Here is an 18,799-nt window from a genome sequence, read left to right on the forward strand (position 1 = left end):
TTGTTCGTTTAATCTTACATGACTTTAGAGCTGTTTCAGAAAGACTGATATGAATTGTAAAATGGTTTGCAAATAATACCGGTATAAATAATAGATTTAAAGATGCTTGAAATTCATTCATTAGATCAGAATGTATATCTAATTTTTCTATGAGAGTGTAATAACCAGAAAGCTGATTATTTACATGTATTGACAAGTAGAAATTACACCCAAGTTATATTTCCATATAAAGAATTATTTCCATATTGACTCTGTCGCTAATGTACGTGCTACAAAAAGAAACTAAATGTATATCATGCTATTTTAATAATTCAATAGCCAGTTTTTTTTTACTCCCAGGTTTAAGTGAGGCAGTAATTTTGTGTCCTACCTTTTGACTTATTTTTTTTTTACTTGAAAATCTACCACTTCTGTCACATTCATAAAACATGTAAAAAGATTTAGAATAAATGTATTTTTTAATCTTACTTTACAAAAGGTAGAAAAAAGCTTTAATTGGACTAGATTTTATGAAAAAGTAGTTTTTCTGTTTTGTTTTTATTGATTTTAAAATTCACTGCACAATTATTAGACTTCTGAAACACTTAATACGTTTTCCACATTTTCTTAATGGAAAATGGGTGTGTATTAATTGAGTACAATTAGTAAGGATGTAACAAAATGTGGAACAAGTAAAACACTGTGCAGGTACTCCACCATACTTTACAGTGAGCATGGTGCTTTTGCTCACATTCATACTTTATTTATATAATTGTTACTTTTTTAAAGTCTGTTGGTTTTGAAACATTTTTTATACTTACTGTGACAGACAAAAAATATTAATTTGATTATTTAAATTCACCTGCTTGTTTCTGCTGGGTTGAGGTAATAACATTTTGGAGGGGTCACGTGTTAAATCTCATCACAACATAGAAAAGTTGTGGACAGATCACACAGTAAATTTCAAGGAGGCCTTCCACCTTCAAAAACCTGGAGCTCGGTCTTCAAAGATAACTCTTAAATACTAGCAGAAACGTGCAAAAAGAAGGTTTGTATTACTATCATTTCAATATAAAAAAATCATCCATTGGTTATTGTAAAATGTAAACCATTTATAACACGCTGTTTTTAATTAAATGTGAATTAAAAAAAAAAATCAAACATGTTATCATGAAAACTGACAATCCTTTTACATTATTTTAATATCTTTGAGAGATGCCTACCTCATTTACTATCAGAATCAAGCTTCTTGGTTGAATGCAAGTCATTTCAAACCTAAATCTGTCAGTGGTATGAATAGTTTTGGTCATGTGCATGCAGACACACTCCGCTTCGCAGAAATGCAAAATATTGTTAATGTTGAACGGTTTTCGGATGTGATTCAGTTTTATCTTGTGTAATTTTATTGCGTCATTTCTCTCACAAAATAAACTAGCTGGACATCTTTCTAAATAAAACTTCCAATGTTTTGGCCAGTGCCGTAAATAAACGACGTTGATTTTGGCTTTTATTTTGGAAGAACAGAACAGGATCTAGCTTGGCTGAGAGACTTCAACTTCCGGAAGTGGCTTTTGTTTCGCACAACCATAAATAATTTACCTTCCTGGTTAGGAGTCTTCCTCGTCAGGTAACTTCGGGACATTTAATTAATATTTGTTGACAGTGTTAACCCCGCTGAGTGTTTAATTAAGCCTGCGGCCTGCTGCCGTTGTGTTTGGGTCGCTGTATTTCTGGCAGCAAGTGCGTTGAAAAAGAATCAATTTCCTGTTCGGCTGGTGGAGCTCGGTTAGCTAACAGGTAACGTTAGCAACCAGATATTTATCAGGTTGTTAAAAACTAGATGGTTTATCCACCTAATCTGCTGTCAGCATATACTAACTCTGCATATTTTTATTATAAGCTACAAATCGTTCATTATTCCCACATTTGGTGGACTTCGTCTGTATTTTAGGGTTGTTTACATTTTGTTCTCCATGTTCCGTCAGACGCTTTGTGATGTTATTCAACATCCGTCGGGAAGCCGCTTGCCCCCAGTCCTAACACTAACTTTGATGAAGGTTTAGTCCTCTTTATTAGACCTAGCATCGCCTCAGAAATCATTCTCATAATATAATAATATAGAACAATCCTGTCGGGTTAAGTAGCCTTTGGAAAATAGTGAACAATAGTCCACACTACACTGTAAAAACAACAAAAAAGGGTATTATTGCTAAATAAAACTATAAAGCAAAGGGGAAAATTAGAAACCAAGTTTCTTTTCTTGCTGATTGAAATCTCCTGTGATTTGAACATTTGGTGGGTTGGATCTGGTATTGATTAAAATTCTATTGTTAGTTGATCTAGATCAGCTTGATTTAAAGAGAGTGCTGTATGAATCTGTGGTCTGACTTGGATTAGTTATCTTAAACTGTTTAACGCGCTTGACTGAACTTGCATTTTTTCATTATGTATGTACAATACCTGGTTAACTAATGAATCACAGAGTTTTGAAATCACAGTAAATACATATAAAAAACAGAAGGGAGGAGAAATGTGTATTTATTACAGCTGATTTCGTCCTTTTACAATTTGTTTTATGATGCTTGTGTGTCATGTTGAAAGGATTTTGTGTGTGTGAAAATGCATGTAAGTTTTACTAACAATGAACTGAACAGGCTTTTCTTGACTGATATTGGTTTTCTTTAAAAACTGACCTGCCGACTCCCAATTTCTGATTTTTCTTTTTCTTCTTTGCACTATTATATGTAAAAAATAAAAAAAAATGTGCTGCAGGTTTTAGGATAGGGATAGCAGGCTTTATATGCAGTAGAAAGTAGTGTTTACGTTAAATACAACACAATATTGTCATACAATCTAAGTCCCTGATGTTCTTTTAAAGTTTTTGCATTATGAAACAAAAAAATGTCCTATGAGCCGACTTTTATAGTTGACGATAATTCTCTGTCATAAGGCTCCTTAAATTAGACATTTTCACCAAGATACAAATACTAACTTCCAAAGGTTAGGATGCAGTTACATTTATCCTTTGGTATAAATGCAACTACTTACTTTGAACTAGTAGTATTTTTCTTTGATGTGTTAAAATAACAGGCCAGTGTAGCACATTAACCGCTGTCATTCTGGGTTTACAGGAGGAAGTTTCCTTGTCCCGACTGAAGCAGAAAACAGAACTCTGATCAGGTCATCAGGCAGTCTCCCTATGTCAGTCCGAAACGGGTCTGCCAGTGATGCAGACTGCCGGATCTCTGAGGACTGCAGCGTCCCAGATGTTGAGCTGATGGAGCTCGGGCCGCTGCTGGAGGAGGGAGGGGGGCGGCAGGGGCCATGTAAAGGCGTGCATCCAGAGGTAGGAATATTTTGGGTTTTTTTTACTTTGAGGACCAGAGAAAAGTTTTCTTTCTGTGTCTCATGAACAATCGTCTGTTTGAAGGGAGCAGCGATGCTTGCTGATGAGGAAGAAGAGGATGATGAGGTGGGCGAGGTTTTGACTTTACCTCTTCAGGCTCATCATGCCATGGAGAAAATGGAGGAGTTTGTGCACAAGGTAACAAATTGATTCAAGTGGATAAATGGGATGTGTAGGTGGATTAAAGGCCAAAGGAAATGGCTGTAGAATAATAATGTTGTTATCGATTAGGTTATTCAGATGTTTTTACTGCTCAGGGCTTTTTAGCATAAAAATTATATGTAGATATATACTGACTAATTCATATCTACCTTTTTTTTTAAAAATCAGTAAATGTCATGTAGCCTGATATCCGTTTGCTCTAGCTTATGAAGTTTGTGGCACATGTTGAAGTGAGCTGCTCACAATCTTAGTAAAATTAATGAATTATTGATGAGGCTTCAGACAAAAAAAAAATTATACTCTTTCAAACATCGAAACATCTTTCTAGTCACAGACTAAGGTTTCCTTCATGTTTTAACATACCTGCCTTACGATGTAGTGGCACATAAAGAAATAATGCTCCATTGTTACTTCAGACCATGTTAGATGTTAGACATTTCAACATGCATGGCAAGCTGAGGATGAGTGTGACAGCCGCCCAAATTCAAAATAAGTAGTAATGTGTTTTTTGGGGCGGTTGGCTGGAATTAAGCCCCTCTCGTAAATTTGGCCTTCGTAAATCAAATTAGTTTCAGCCTGTTCCAGTTTCCCCCTCGTCGTCACTGGCCCTCCCTCTAACGCTGCAGTCTGGGTGCCCTCAGGACGGCCTGGCCCCATTTTAAAACCGCTACATGATCCCATGTTCATTTTGGTCGGCTCACCCACTAGTTGGCTTCACGTCAATGCTTTCACATCCTGTAGTGGAATCACTTTCTAATGCCATTTTACAGTAAATTGATGGTCTGGAGTTACAGTAAATGTTGTCTGTTCTCACTCTCAGATGAGATAAAGACTGCAAACTAGTTTATCTTCATTCTGTCAAACCTGCATGGCCATTGCAGCTGCTGGATCAAATTACCTCAGTTACTTGACAAGCACATAATTGTTGACCAGCTTTTTGTAAACTATTTTTGGTTTCAACTGACTAAATACTGTAAGTCGTGACATTTCTTTGTCTGTTTACATGACGATGCTGATCAGAAAACATTATGAAATGGTTTGTTTCATGAGAGAGGTTGAAATATTTTTCAGAGAAAGTTTAGAAAAGCTCTGTACATGTGATTTTTGTTTGTTCGTAAGTCAGGAAACTTTGCACATCTTTTGACACTGGATATGTGTGAATATAAACCGTGGAAAGAGAAACAAAAGGTAGAAAACAGCAATGTTGACGTCCTAATTTATGGCTAAAGTGGACGTTGAATTAAAATAATTTTTTGCAGGAGGAAGGAATGGAGAGGACCACTCTGATCAGGATTAATACCTGCTATCTAAAAACATATTTTACGTTTTTAGAGTTTGTAACTCAGTTAAACTCTGGAACTGAATTAAAACTTCTTCTCTTTCAGAAAAAGTTTGTAATAATCCACAGAGCTTTAATAATTAAAATTTGCAGGATGTATTTTTAGGAACAATAAAAACACAGCAGCTAAAACTAATCATCAATTTAAATCTTTGAACATAAATACAGTAAAACATCCCAACTTTACTAGTTAAAAGGATTTGATGAGAGTGTTGCTCTCTTTCTCTTTCTCTATTGAGATGCTGAAAGCTGAAATCTTTTTTTTTTTTTTTTAATAAAGATTTTAACAATTTTTGCTGGATTCAACATGTTGAAAGACTGTAAAACATTGTGACATTCATAAAAATAAACATCTGGTCCAGGTTTCTGGTTTGGAAAAGATTAGGGGGAAAAATAAACTGACCCAGACAAACGGCCAGATTCCTGCAGAGGAAGCCTGTCTTCACATGTGGTCTAGTCCTTTATGCTCAGGTAAACATTCTTGCTGCGCTGCAGGTGTGGGAAGGTCGCTGGAGGGTCATTCCTTTTCATGTCCTGCCCGACTGGCTGAAGGACAACGATTACCTGCTGCACGGACATCGACCTCCGATGCCTTCATTCAGGGCCTGTTTCGGAAGTATCTTCAGAATTCACACTGAGACGGGAAACATCTGGACTCATCTGTTAGGTGAGCATGACAACTCATACACAGTTTCTCATGTTTTTGATGCTGAACTTTATGAAGATCCTAAAGATTTCTTTCCTTCCTCAGGGTGGATCTTATTCGTTTGTCTGGGCACTTTAACCATGTTGCGCCCCAACATGTATTTTATGGCACCTCTGCAGGAGAAGGTTGTGTTTGGGATGTTCTTCCTGGGAGCAGTCCTGTGCCTCAGCTTCTCCTGGCTTTTTCATACTGTCTACTGCCACTCGGAAAAAGTCTCTCGCACATTCTCCAAGTAAGGATGTAGAAAATACTAACACAAAGGCCAGAAAATAATAAATAAAATTGCACACAGATAGACTGTTTAAATGCATTGCTCTGTAATTTACTTAGTAGCATCAAGAATAAATTTTTATAAGATAAAAGATGGAAAACTATACACATTACACATTATAATTATGCATGACTTTGTGTTGGTCAAACAATCCCAATAAGGTTATATGGAAAAATTTGAAATTTTCTTTGACTTCTCTTTACTTGTTGGGGGGAGAAAAGAAAAACTACATTTTGCATTAAATTTACATCAGATTACGTAAATGGGACATTTTTATGTATAAGGTCATTTGAAAAACGCCGGCAGGTTAAGAAGGTTTACCTTAATAAAACTCTGTCCTCTAATAGAAACATGGCTGCATCGCTTAAGTTTTCTAACGGTGCATCTCAAACATCCAAAACGCTCCTGCAAATTCACTGCATCACATCTGGAGAAAGCCAAACACAGCGTATCAGAACAAATACCTCACACCAACTGTGATGCACAGCGGTGCTTAAATGTGAGGCCATCTGTCTGCATGCTCCAGCTAGACCCAAAGTGGGTCACGCAACAAGACGCTGATCACGAGCAGAGTATCAAGTCTGAAACCAAATAAAATGACTGAAAAGCTGCGGCGGAACCTTGACAGAGTTTTGCGTAAGTGAATATCTGCAAACCACAGCGAAGATGTTTGATTTGTTAAGATAAAAATGGCAGCATCTCACATTTACAGTCGATCTGCTCTTTTTAGTGAATTATTAAGTGTGGATTACAGCAAATCTCCTGCAGACCAGCTGTTCAAAACTGCCCCTCCTTGTTCTTCTTTTCTGCCTGCTTTGTGTTGGTTAGAAACATCTAAGTTGCACATGCTTGGTCCAGACAGAGTTATCCGTTTTGTTTGATAAACTGAGATGTGAGAAAGTGTTTAGAGTCTTGTTTGGAGACGTTGCGATCATCACTGTCTCACCTTCTCTCCCCAGGCTTGACTACTCGGGCATCGCCCTCCTGATCATGGGCTCCTTCGTGCCCTGGTTGTACTACTCCTTCTATTGTTCCCCTCAGCCTCGACTTATCTACCTCACCATCGTTTGTGTTCTTGGCATTGCTGCCATCATAGTGGCCCAGTGGGACAGATTCGCTACCCCTCGTCACAGGCCAACAAGAGCAGGTGAGGATAATGTCTTTTTCAACACGCTGTTGTGTCTTGAGGCTTTTTGCTTGGGCTTCATTCTAGTTTTATTTCACACATGCTTTTATTTTGGCTTCATTTTTTCACAAGTGGAATTTTGTGCTTGCAAAGGTTTGCAGGGGGAATAATAGGAAACGTTGTCAAAGATGGCTGATTCTTTTTTTCTTTAATGTCTGAAATTATCTAACACACGTTCCTTTGTTTTGCTCAGGCGTGTTCATGGGTCTTGGACTTAGTGGCATTGTCCCCACCATGCACTTCACCATCGAGGAAGGATTCGTAAAGGCCACCACAGTCGGACAGATGGGTTGGTTTTATCTGATGGGCGCCATGTACATCACTGGTGCCGGTCTGTATGCGGCCAGAATCCCAGAACGTTTTTTCCCCGGAAAGTGTGACATCTGGGTAAGTGTCAAATTGTAGACATTTGTCAAATGTTCACATAGGAACATGTGCTGCTGATACAGAGCTAGGGTTTAAGCAAAGTTATCCAGGTAACATTTAAAGACAGCACTTAGTTTTTACCTGAATGAATTTGCTTTCTTGGTTTATATTTGTAGTTTCAATTATACTTTGCTGAATAAAAAGTAGATCAAATACTACTTTTTATTTGATCTCACTGTGTGTATGTGTATTTTTAATATTGAAAAAGACAAGTAATCATTAAAAATTACACAGAAAAGTGGAGATGCACTGAGATTTTCTGATGATTCCCAGCATTTCTAACCAATTTTTTTTTTCTCACGTCTTTCTTTTTTTAGTTTCATTCTCATCAGATTTTTCATGTCCTGGTCGTGGCGGCAGCGTTTATTCATTTCTACGGCGTCTCCAACCTGCAGGAGTTTCGCTACGGCCTCGAAGGAGGATGCACAGATGACTCTCTACTCTGAAAGGCCCAACTGTGACTTACTTTTCTTTACAGCTACACCAACACAAACACACACCCATACACGCAAAATGCTGCTGGACATCAGTATAGTCTCTTCTTGCTCCTTCTGTACTTCTGGGTTGCTTACTTTGGGTTTTAGTGGTCTTTCTGCTTTGGCTTTTTTGCTCCAGTAAAGTAGCACTTACTAGCCAACGTACTATGGAGGGATCAGACATTACTTATTACTATGATAATTGTCAGATAAGTGTTACAGATAGTGTTTTCAACTAGGATTAAAGTGGGATTTTAACCAAATCTGATAACCTCTTCATAGGTTCTCTCTGTTACCCTGAACCTCTTCATGGTCTGTTACAGTTGCACAAAAGGGTTCAGAGAGTAATATTATTTATGCTAAAGGAGAAGGCCTGGACTTCAAGTCATCTCCCCTCACATGCAGGTTAGGATGGTTGGAGGGTCTACAGCGGCGTGGAGGCTGGAGAGAACAGACACGACTGCGTAAGGAGTGGGAAACTGTCTGAATGTCACCGGATGTTTGTTTTCAATACTGATATTGATTACCTATGTTTGGCTTCTCAGCAATAAAGGAAAAGCAAAACAGTGACATTTCTAAAACCCCATTCAGTAGAAAACTCCAGTGTTTTTATAATGTTTTAAGGCGAATTTGAAACAGCTCTCCATTCACTCCAGATGAGAAGAGTCTCTAATGTCCGAGCAGAATAATTTAACGTGTACAACCTTTATTGAGGAATCAGGTGAATTCATAGTTTCTGATAACATCTTTGGATGTTTTGCCTCCTTTTGGCAAACAACCAAAATGGATTACTTACAAACCGTTCAATGCAACAGAGAAGCTAATTGTAATTGTTTGTAGCTGCTGTGCAAAAATAAACCTAAATCAGGTTACATTGGGACAAAGTCTTCATCCCATCGCAGATCAATTAGGAATAACGCTTCAATTATAAACTCTTAGTTGGTAGTTCTTGAGCTGCGACCAATGTACGGATCTGAATCGGCGATCAAACTCCATCTTAGTCAACTGGAGGTTTTTCTTTACTGCTTGATTTCAGATGTAAAGAGGTGTAAACATTTAGCGCACCTTACGTACGTTAGAGGATTAAATTCAAGACTGTAAATCATTAAATGAGGTTTAAAATGTGTTCTGGATGATTGGTAGAAACTTTTGAGTATTCCTGTGCCTTACGCCAACGGAAATGTTTTTAAATAAAACGGCCTATCTTAACGGTCAAAGGATCATCCAGGATTTAGGGTTTTTATTTTCTTTCTCCTTTTCCTCACCATGTATACAATCAAATCATTATTAAAGTTGCAATTCCATTGATAGGTTGTACACAATGCTGTTAAAGACTCTTTTTTCTAGATGATCTTATTCAAGCTTTATTACAAAGACTAAACATGAGTATCCCTGACTTTGTGTAATGTTCTGTGTAGAAGGTGATAAAAAAATCATACATTTCTTTGAAATGTAAATCTAAATATTTATTAATGGTAATATTGGAAAATTATTGTAATAAATTCTTTTCCATATGTAAGAGGATGTCGTTTTATTTTCCCACTGTACATTTTAAAACACACAAGTAGCCAGTAACACTTGCATACAAAAGTATTTGTAACTCTTTACTAACTCCTCGCATTAAAGTGGATATTTTTGCTTGTACCATCAGGAGAAACCATTTTCTATAGATTCTCAGTGTAAGTCCAGACTTCTGTAACATTGTACCTCTGTCTGCATGTCTGTTGGGTTTTTCCCCTGCTTGAAGTTGTACCTCTGTCTGAGTCTTAGGTCTTTTGAAGCCTCTATCAGGTTTTCATCCCTACTCTCCTGTATTTAGCGTCATCAATCTTTCCATCAACTATTTTGTGCCTCAGGGAAAAAAAAAAAAAAACATCTCTACAACATGATTCAGATGCCACTTTGGACATTTTTTGCTATCTGTTACGTCTTGCTCACTGTCTGTGTTGTTAAATATGGGCCCAGCATTGGGGCCACTTACATACTAATGTATGTAAGGGGGTTATAAACTCCTGTTTATACCCCAGGAAAACAGGAGTTTAGATTACATAGCTGCCAAGAAACTGATCAACTCAACGTGTATTAAAAATACATTTGAACAATTGTGCTACCTGTAATTTTTGATAAAAATTATATATATTTTTAATAACCAGAGATGGCAGTCAGAGAAAACCACACAATATAATTTTCTTTCTTTCTTTTTTCTTTTTAGCATTTTTACTGTGTCATACACACTTTGAAAACATGGAATTTCTTAGTTTTCACAGGTTTGAATGTGGGAAAAGAAATTAAAATAGTGGAAACAATAAAAAAATTAGATCTAAGCAGTGTTTTTCTCTGCTTTACCTTTTTTATTTTATTTTAAAAATCTCAAAATAAACATATCCTTAACAAGCAGGATATGTTATTTTCATTTGAACGTATTCTACTAAATAAAGCTAAACCAACAACAAATCAAACTAACTAAATAAATTTGAAATGCATACTTTATTTAATTAAATTTTATTTTGTAACACGTTATTAACATATTAAGGACATAAATATAAAGATGTGAAACAATTCTTCCAAAAAACAAAGGTAAACATGGTTAAAAATGACAACACGTGTTATCATTTGGGTTTCAAAATCACTAAAACTCCTAAAACTGTTATTTACTTAGTTTAATAAATAACTTAATAACCATTATTTTTTAAATGGTTATTAACTTCTGGGTGTTAAAAGTTTCGTAAAAAAAAAACATAACGTAAAATGTGGAATAAATTCATGAAATTTGAGAATGAAATCTGTTTTTTGGGGGGGTTTTTTAATCTAAGATGTAATTAACCTCACTAACATTAAAAAGACAGTTCATATAAATAACTTAGAATTAATAATTCAATCAGGAATATTAGTATTTCATTTCACAAATATAATTACTTTATTTGAACACATTAAGATTAAAAGAAACGCTTTCAACCAACCCTTTGTTGAAAGTTGTTTGCCAACCGCCATAAAAAAGAAGAAGAACCCTTTGTTGATGTGGTCAACACATCAGTGGATGCGGTACCTTCTCGCTGGTGGTTGTTTCGCTTCGGACGCATTTAAGGGTTGCACCGTAACATCAGCTAGCATTCCAATGGCTAATTTGACTGTCTTAGCCGATTGTTTTTCTGAATAGTTACTGTCTCAACGTCATAACTCAGGTACGTCTCAAATTGTTCGATGTAAATACGCATGAATGATGTTCAAAGCGTGCCGCTGGGTCATTTCTTCATTTGGTGTGGGTCACAAAAAATGTGTTTTTTATACATATTTTAGCGTTAATTTGAGAGGCGGCTCATCCTGATTTCCTCATTTATTTGAGATTATAGCTTTGCAGCCTGATAAATGTTTATAAAACACAGCGTTTTTACTTATACTTCCGCTCTCCACAGCCCTAGTTCCGGGGTCCACTCGCCCTGTGAGCTCAGGGTTTGCTCCGTTTAAATATTAGGGCTTTAATGAATCAACCGTATAATGCTGAGACATCAATGGTCATTTGTGTTTCCCACCCCTGGTCCTCAAGGCTCACTGTCCTACATGTCTTAGAGGTTTCCCTGCTTTAATATGCCTGATTTAACAAACGCCTGTTAATCAGTCATCAATTGAAATCAGCTGGACTGAAGCAAGGAAATACCTTAAAACACGCAGGGCAGTGTGCTTTGAGGACCAGGGTTGGGAAACACTGAATGTGATTCCCCGATTGAAGAGTCGCTGTATTAAGCATCCTGACTGCTCATTAGGATTCAACATGGACAAAGAAGGCACTGAGCGATCCGACCTGGTGTCTGAGGACGGGAAGAACATCAAATCTGTCCTGTGTCAGCGGTGCGGGTCCAAGGTGCTGTGTCCTGGGATGGCTGTGTTTGCTGAAAACGAGGTGTGTTTCCCGATGCAAAAAATTTACTAATGTAAAAAAAAAATAATTTAAAAACCGGATGCGATACTAGGGTCTTTTCAGAAACCAGCAGCCACAGTGCAGAGTTTTTCTTTCCATATTCCAAGCTGTAATGTGGACAAGTAGGGGGATAAGTGTGTGTGACGCCTTAAAAACATCTCCAGCAGGTTTACAGCACCTAATTTCATAGAAACACATATACAATTTCACATAATAGAAGCAACACAATAGTGAAGCCCTTTGACCTTCACCTACATATTCTGAAAGTAAACTGGATCCTAATAGGATTGGGGAAAAGTGTACATTTACCTTTGTAGTGCTTAGAATAATCCTGGAACCAAATAAAAATACAGATACCATTCCCTCTTCACTGTCTGAAGTTAAATTAGACCAAACTTCTCTTCTCAAATGTGTTAGTTGACCTCTGATAAGTCTCCAAAGTCATAGCATCATTATTTAAAGAGATGGTAGTCATTCTGTATGTGAACATTTGATTTTAAAGACAATACAAAACAAATCTTACATGTTATTTTTCTCATTTGCTTTTAGCAAATATAAATTTTTGTTTAAGTGAATTAAAACTTTTTTTTTTTTAATTGGAGCCTCTCATTAGTAATAGGTCCTGAGAATTTAAAGTTATTCAGAACGGAAATGTTAAATGTCACTTCAGTGTGAGAGATCTACTGAGGTGTGGAGTTGGACCTTTGTAGAGAAAGATCAAGATTTTTACCAGTTTCTGAAGCAAGAGCAATCCTTGTGCAACCCATAGCAGGAAGAACAACACAAGGTGTCGTCCAGCTTTATCCCGTTCTGATTAGATATAAATAAATACTCCACAAACCTTGTTGTGCTCTTAAGCCATTTTATTCTTGTCACCTGTATTCTCTCCTTCTCACATCAGCTGTTCCTGCCCTCCATGCGGAAAAAGAGCAGCCTCAGCAACACCGAGGGCTCAGTCGACGGTGACACTCTAACGGCTCACTGGTTGGTGGACGACATGTTCAGCTTTGAGAACGTGGGCTTCACAAAAGACGTGGGAAAGATCAAGTATCTGATCTGTGCAGATTGTGAGATCGGACCAATCGGATGGCACTGTTTGGATGACAAGAAAAAATTTTACATCGCTTTGGACAGAGTGAATCATGAATAATGTTGGTGCAGATGTGAGCATAATGGACTTCAGGAAGGTTTTGGCCTGCTTTGCATTCTTTTATGGATTTCCCCCCCATAAATTGACCCTGAATCAATCCATCATTGACGCGTGTAAAGAAACGGCTATGTGTAAACGGTTTGTAATAAGAAGATTGTGCCACATTCATTAACATTCTCATAAGACTCACCAATATTATAATAAAAGTATTGAAAGTTGATTCTGATTTTCTTTCACGCACCTTATAATAAGAAGTTACAGTGTATTCTGCAGACTGTTTTATAAAAAATATTTTCATCCTTCAAACTCTCTATTTTCTTTATTTTTTCTAATGCCACTTGAAAACCACCTTTAAAATCCTTAGTTTTTCAGACAATAGTGGATCACACAAATTACTAACATTTTTTTGTACTGTTGTAACTAGTGATGTGCCGAGGCTTCGAGGCGTGTGTCGAGTAATGGAGGGGGCGTTTCCGTAAAGCGCGTATCGAGGCTTGCTTCATTTAGGGGAGGAGCCGAAAACGATGACGTCCGAAGCCTCGCTGCCCGGCTGTACCACGTGACTGCTTCGGGAAGTGGCTCAGATTCTGGCGCGGGGTTTGACAGCTTTAGAAACCCCACAGGCTCCACTCAAAATGTGGGTTGCTGTAGGCGAGTTGGGTCAGTTGAGAGAGTGGATAGTTTGGATAGCAGAGTTTGGATAATGGTTATTTAGTTTGAGACAGTTAGTTTGGTGTTTGGAGAGTTTAGGAGAGAGATAGATAGGAGATTTAGGAGCGCGAGGACAGGATAGGAGTAGGATGGAGCCGGCGAGAAAGAGGAGGATTTCCCCTATGTGGGAACATTTTGATTTGATAAGCCCTAACAAGGTAAGGTGAACTGAACATTTGCAGATGCATTAGGTTTGCTTATGAGGAACTGTATTTTTCACTGTTTCTTATTTTCTGTAAAGGTGAGGTGTTTATTGTGCTCCAAGGAGTTGGGGTACAATAATAACACCTCATCCATGTAGTGTCAAAAAAGAGAAATCGTGTGAAACCAAAAACTGTGGTGAAATTGTTGTTTCTTAATAAAAATGCATGAAATCATCCAAGTTACACAAGCATTAGCCTATTCACTACCCCCTCCCTAGTTCCACAGGCACTTTCACTGTCCTCTGCCTGATTAAGCCCATGCCATTTTTCTAGAGTCACAGAAAAACTTTATTACACAACATGCCATATCACATGACACTACTATTTTGGGAATAATTACACACAGAGAATACATTCAAACAATATTTTATTATATACATAATTTATGTAGACAAATGATTTCGTCCTACATCTTTTGTGAAGTCATTCCCAAGAGCCATAATAGACAAAAATTCAATGCATCACAAGTGTTAAGATACAGCTGGCTGTGATTATACACCTGGCCAGTAGGTGGTTTCGTGTGCACATGAAGCCTCAAGAAATGAACCCTTTCTCGAACCAGTTGGCTCAAGTGGTTCAATGCCTCATGAGGCTTCATCTCACCATCACTAGTTGTAACCATTAAAAATCTCTTCAGTTTAACCTTATAACATTGTTGATGTTACAATTATAAAATAACTTGCAATTAAGTATTGGCAAAGATCAATGTAATTTTCACAGGAGGTGGAGCGTTGTTGTTGTTGTTGGCAGCTGCTGAAAGTAACTAAAAAAGTTACTTTTAATGAAACTTGGTTGCTTTCCAAATCATGTAGTCAGTAATCTAAGTTACTTTTTCAAGGAGTTTTCAGTAATCTGAATAAAGTTACTCTTTCAAAGTAACTATCGCCAATGGGCACTTTCCACTACTTGCTACAGTACCTTTCTACTCTGCTCATGTTCTTCCATTACATGCTGTATCCTTCATTACATTAGAAGTATTTTCTTGGCGTCTTTGTTGTGACCTCTTTGTATTTATGACGCTGCATTGATTATACAGGCACTGCTAAAAAAAAAGATATTATCCTTGAAAAGTTTATGACTGCTTTTTATGACAAACAGTTGGATAAAATTTGATTTATAGCATGCAACACACTTTAACAAAGATCTTAAAGCATTAACTATTAAATCAGGCCAGTGGAAATCATGTGAACTACTAGTATATAGCTATTTAAGAGTAGAGTTCAATCCAAACACAGCATTCATCTGTTCTTCAGCTTGACCAACCTGGTTAATCTCTTAGCATATCTTCGGTGGATTTCCTTTAAAAACCCCAGCGTGCCATTTCAGGATGCTGTTCCGCTCGACGACACTAGATGTCCTAATTTCACGGCTTGACAAGCTTCCTGACTGCAGCATCATGTGGTCTATTGTTAGTTTTAGTAACCAGAGGTGCGGCACACATTAACTGACTTCTTAACCTCAAAACAGCGGTTCACAACTTGGTGTAACAAACACCACTGATGTAGTAACGTTTCCAAGTATCAACAGAGCTTGAGTCAAACTGCCGCAGTTTATTTGCATCAAAAATGAAGACAAAAGTGAAGAGCATAATCTAAAGACCAGAAAACAACAACTATTATTATTGTGGTTAAAATAAATGCAAGGAAATCGTTGTGTTTTTTCTGTCATTTATTTTTTAATTGTTGGAGGTGAGAGGTAACCAACCTTCTGCCCTGCTGCCAGAGGGTTGGTTGTCCAGCGTGTCTCTGTGTCGTCCTGTGATGGACTGGTGATCTGTCCAGGGTGTTCCCTGCTTATTGCCAAAGTGACAGCTGGAGACTGGCATTGGTGACCCTGAAAGGATAAGTTGGTGTAGGTGATGAGTGGATATTTTGATTTTAATGCATAAACTTAGAAATGTAGATTAAACAACTGTAGCACTGTGAAAAACACAAAGTGATCTTTAAAAAAAAAAAAAAGTAGTTTGGTTAGCGATTACGTTAATTAAGAGGATGTTAAGTTAATGATGACGTGGCTGATGGATCGACATGTTTGCATCCCCTGTATTGGTTTACTGCGAGTTCAGCCCGCGCTGTGTCCAAACGGAGAACGCGTTGGACTTTTTCTGGGAGACATGATCCTTCGCCGTGGCGCAGTGAATCCTGGGTCGTGTTCATCCGAGGTGCTTTCTGATAACAGTGCATTCTGGGAACGCTGGCTGGGACTGATTCTGACGCTAGAGCTGTTCAAGGTTGATGACAAAGAGCAGATGTGGGAGGTGTGTGAGTTTTCTGGAGTGTATCTGGGAAGGAGACCCATTCGTGGTTCCTTCTACAGTTCGACTCTTGGATCTTCCCAGATGGCATGCAGTGCTGTCATATTTGGTATGGGGCTAGCTGAAGGAAAGTGCTGCTTTGTACAGTTATTTCTGAGTCAATAAATTTTTCCCAGAACTTTCTCACACCAGCCTTTGAATGCAACTAAACCCCCTTATACACAACATTTCTAATCTGTCTCTTCTGGAGTAGACCTTGAGCACACTGCTGTGAGTCTGTGATATCTATATTTTAGAACAGTCTCTCTCTGAAAAGGAAACAAATGGCTTTAAAAAAATAGTCAAATCTATTTTTCCTATGGGCTAGAGCTGGGCATATCAATCTAAATACTAATAATATTGATATCAAGGTAAGTATTTGTATCAGATCAATACTTTTGTTCATAGATTCTCTTCAATATGTCTTGGACATTACTTAGATTTCCACACAAAGGTCATGCCCGAGCGTATGCAGGAAATAAAACACCAAATATCAAGAGCTTGCATTTTTAATTTGAGAGCAGGATTTCATACTTTTGTAATGTTTGCATTCAAAACATGCAAATATTACAAAATCTGTTTAAGTTCCTCATAAGCACAGTTTTACTATTTATTCATGCATCTGATGTGAAATCTTTCTGAAACTCAAATATATATACTCATGTAAAGATGTATACCTCAAACCTTGAAATATATGTCTGAATATTAACCATTAAAGAAAATATAGTACTCCAATTTAATAATATATAGAAATTAGTTATTCTAATACACAATTGTGTATAGTAGAAGTTAGTAAGGGGATTATGTTATTTTTATACAGCTACATTATTTTCTAGTGTAATTAATAAAAACACATCATAAAATGTATAATCAACTAACTGGAGTCAAATGCCCAAATTACAGTATTTAATAATGATTTTTGTAAAGTATCGATATTATTAATGATGCTAGCCCAGTATTTATTTAGTATTCGATTGATAACATAATTCCCAGCGTCACACACCTCTGCTAATGCTTGTCTGATGTAAACATGGCAAAGACACTTGCAGCGTACGACTGAGAGACGAAAACTGATAATGCAAAGATGGATGACAGAGAAATTTTAAATGTAAGAGAATCAAAGTTAAATTAAAACAACTGTGAAAATGTTATAACAGTACATAACAGGAAATAATAGGAAAATATGAATCCATTGTTGTTGTTTTTTTAAAATAATGGCAGAAAACATGTTTTAAAACACTTTTTGTGAAAAGGAGCTCTACACATTTACACATGCTCCATTGGTTTTTGCTATGACAGCCAAGGCCACCTGCAAATTATAGCTACTTTCAAAAATCCACGACCAGGAAGTTCAAGTGAAACGGAGAACAGGGACATTCAAATGAGCCTTTTCTGAAAGTGTGAAGCAAAAGCGACTCTGGACTGTTTTTAGCAGCAGCCTTAGCAGATCAAGTTTCTGAAGATCTATTCAAAAATGTAGTTAGTCTTTCTCTTTTCAAGTTTATGGAGGTAAAAAGTCGCATTTTAAATGAGGCCAAAAGACAGAAAAGTGGTGACTTGCAACAGCACATCAGGCCAGTTCTAAGGTTCTTAAAATGACTCAGAGAATAGATTTGAAAATGCTATTGTTTGTTTATAAATCACTCAATGGCTTAGCACCAAAATACATTAAAGATCTTTTGTCTAGTCAAACTTCCACACCACTCAGGTCTTCTGGTTCAAGTCGATGCATCCCCAGAACCAAACATGAAAAAGCAGCATTCAGTTTTTATGCTCCTCTAATCTGAAAGAAGTAATTTTAGTGTATAGCACACATTTTCTTTACATTCCTACATTACATCAGAGCGGTATACTCTTGTGTTTATGTGATATAAATATAAACGTGCCATACATCTGATAAATCTCGGTGCACTAAATCTAACAGAGTTAGTCCAAATCTAAAAAATTACAGTATTTCGATTTATTTTTAGTAGTTGTTGGCATCTTTGGGAACAAATGTTTACTATAAAAATATAAACAATTGGTCCCTGGACATATGACTGCTCCCTGCCAATGAATGGGCTTCTTCGGACCATTTAAAAACATAGTCCCGGTCAGCGCGGAGTGATCTGGTAGGTGTGTTCGAATAGCGAACACAGAGAACAGTCTGATAAGTCTATTCATTCAGCGCCACCGGGCGGCCTATGGAGCAGTCAGCTCATCTCGTCGGTTTATTTGTGAAGCTACTGAATGCTGTGCACCGCCGTGCCAGACAAATGAACGAATCAAACACGCCCATAATTTTTTGACATGAACACGGAACCGATAAGGAATTAAACCTCGTTATCTTAGTAGTCAAAACAGTTTCCCCTACTGTTCTCGTTTTTAACGGTTTCAAGTCAGATTGGGGTTATCTCTGCGTGGTTACTCAGCCATTTATCTTTCTGTGATATAAACTGGTTGCATTGAAAATAAACTACAAAAATAGTCAATTAAAATAAAAGATAAACGCACAAACAGTCTGTTTAGCCGATAAAAAGCCGTGATGTATGCTCTTTCGTGAGATACGTCCGTACTCTGGGGGTGTCTACCTCTC

At 37.3% G+C, this 18,799-nt stretch overlaps 2 protein-coding genes across 3 annotated transcripts; both read left to right on the forward strand.

Moving 5' to 3' along the window:
* Positions 1-1,513: 1,513 nt before the first annotated feature.
* On the forward strand, positions 1,514-10,050 carry adipor1a (adiponectin receptor 1a). 2 transcript variants are annotated; one of them, XM_032549734.1, is made up of 8 exons: positions 1,514-1,606; positions 3,111-3,325; positions 3,410-3,523; positions 5,382-5,553; positions 5,638-5,824; positions 6,823-7,010; positions 7,243-7,436; positions 7,793-10,050. In XM_032549734.1, exons 2-8 carry the CDS (start codon positions 3,179-3,181, stop codon positions 7,919-7,921), a joined length of 1,131 nt encoding a protein of 376 aa, XP_032405625.1. In that variant the 5' UTR covers positions 1,514-1,606; positions 3,111-3,178; the 3' UTR covers positions 7,922-10,050. The 2 variants fall into 2 exon arrangements, with proteins under 2 accessions (XP_032405625.1, XP_032405626.1); XM_032549735.1 differs by lacking the exon at positions 1,514-1,606 and adding an exon at positions 1,644-1,776.
* Positions 10,051-10,940: 890 nt separating this feature from the next.
* On the forward strand, positions 10,941-13,237 carry rabif (RAB interacting factor). The gene is made up of 3 exons (XM_032550239.1): positions 10,941-11,133; positions 11,713-11,849; positions 12,769-13,237. Exons 2-3 carry the CDS (start codon positions 11,721-11,723, stop codon positions 13,015-13,017), a joined length of 378 nt encoding a protein of 125 aa, XP_032406130.1. The 5' UTR covers positions 10,941-11,133; positions 11,713-11,720; the 3' UTR covers positions 13,018-13,237.
* Positions 13,238-18,799: the final 5,562 nt, after the last annotated feature.

The sequence above is a fragment of the Xiphophorus hellerii genome, chromosome 20, assembly GCF_003331165.1.
Source record: "Xiphophorus hellerii strain 12219 chromosome 20, Xiphophorus_hellerii-4.1, whole genome shotgun sequence".
Taxonomy (NCBI): domain Eukaryota; kingdom Metazoa; phylum Chordata; class Actinopteri; order Cyprinodontiformes; family Poeciliidae; genus Xiphophorus; species Xiphophorus hellerii.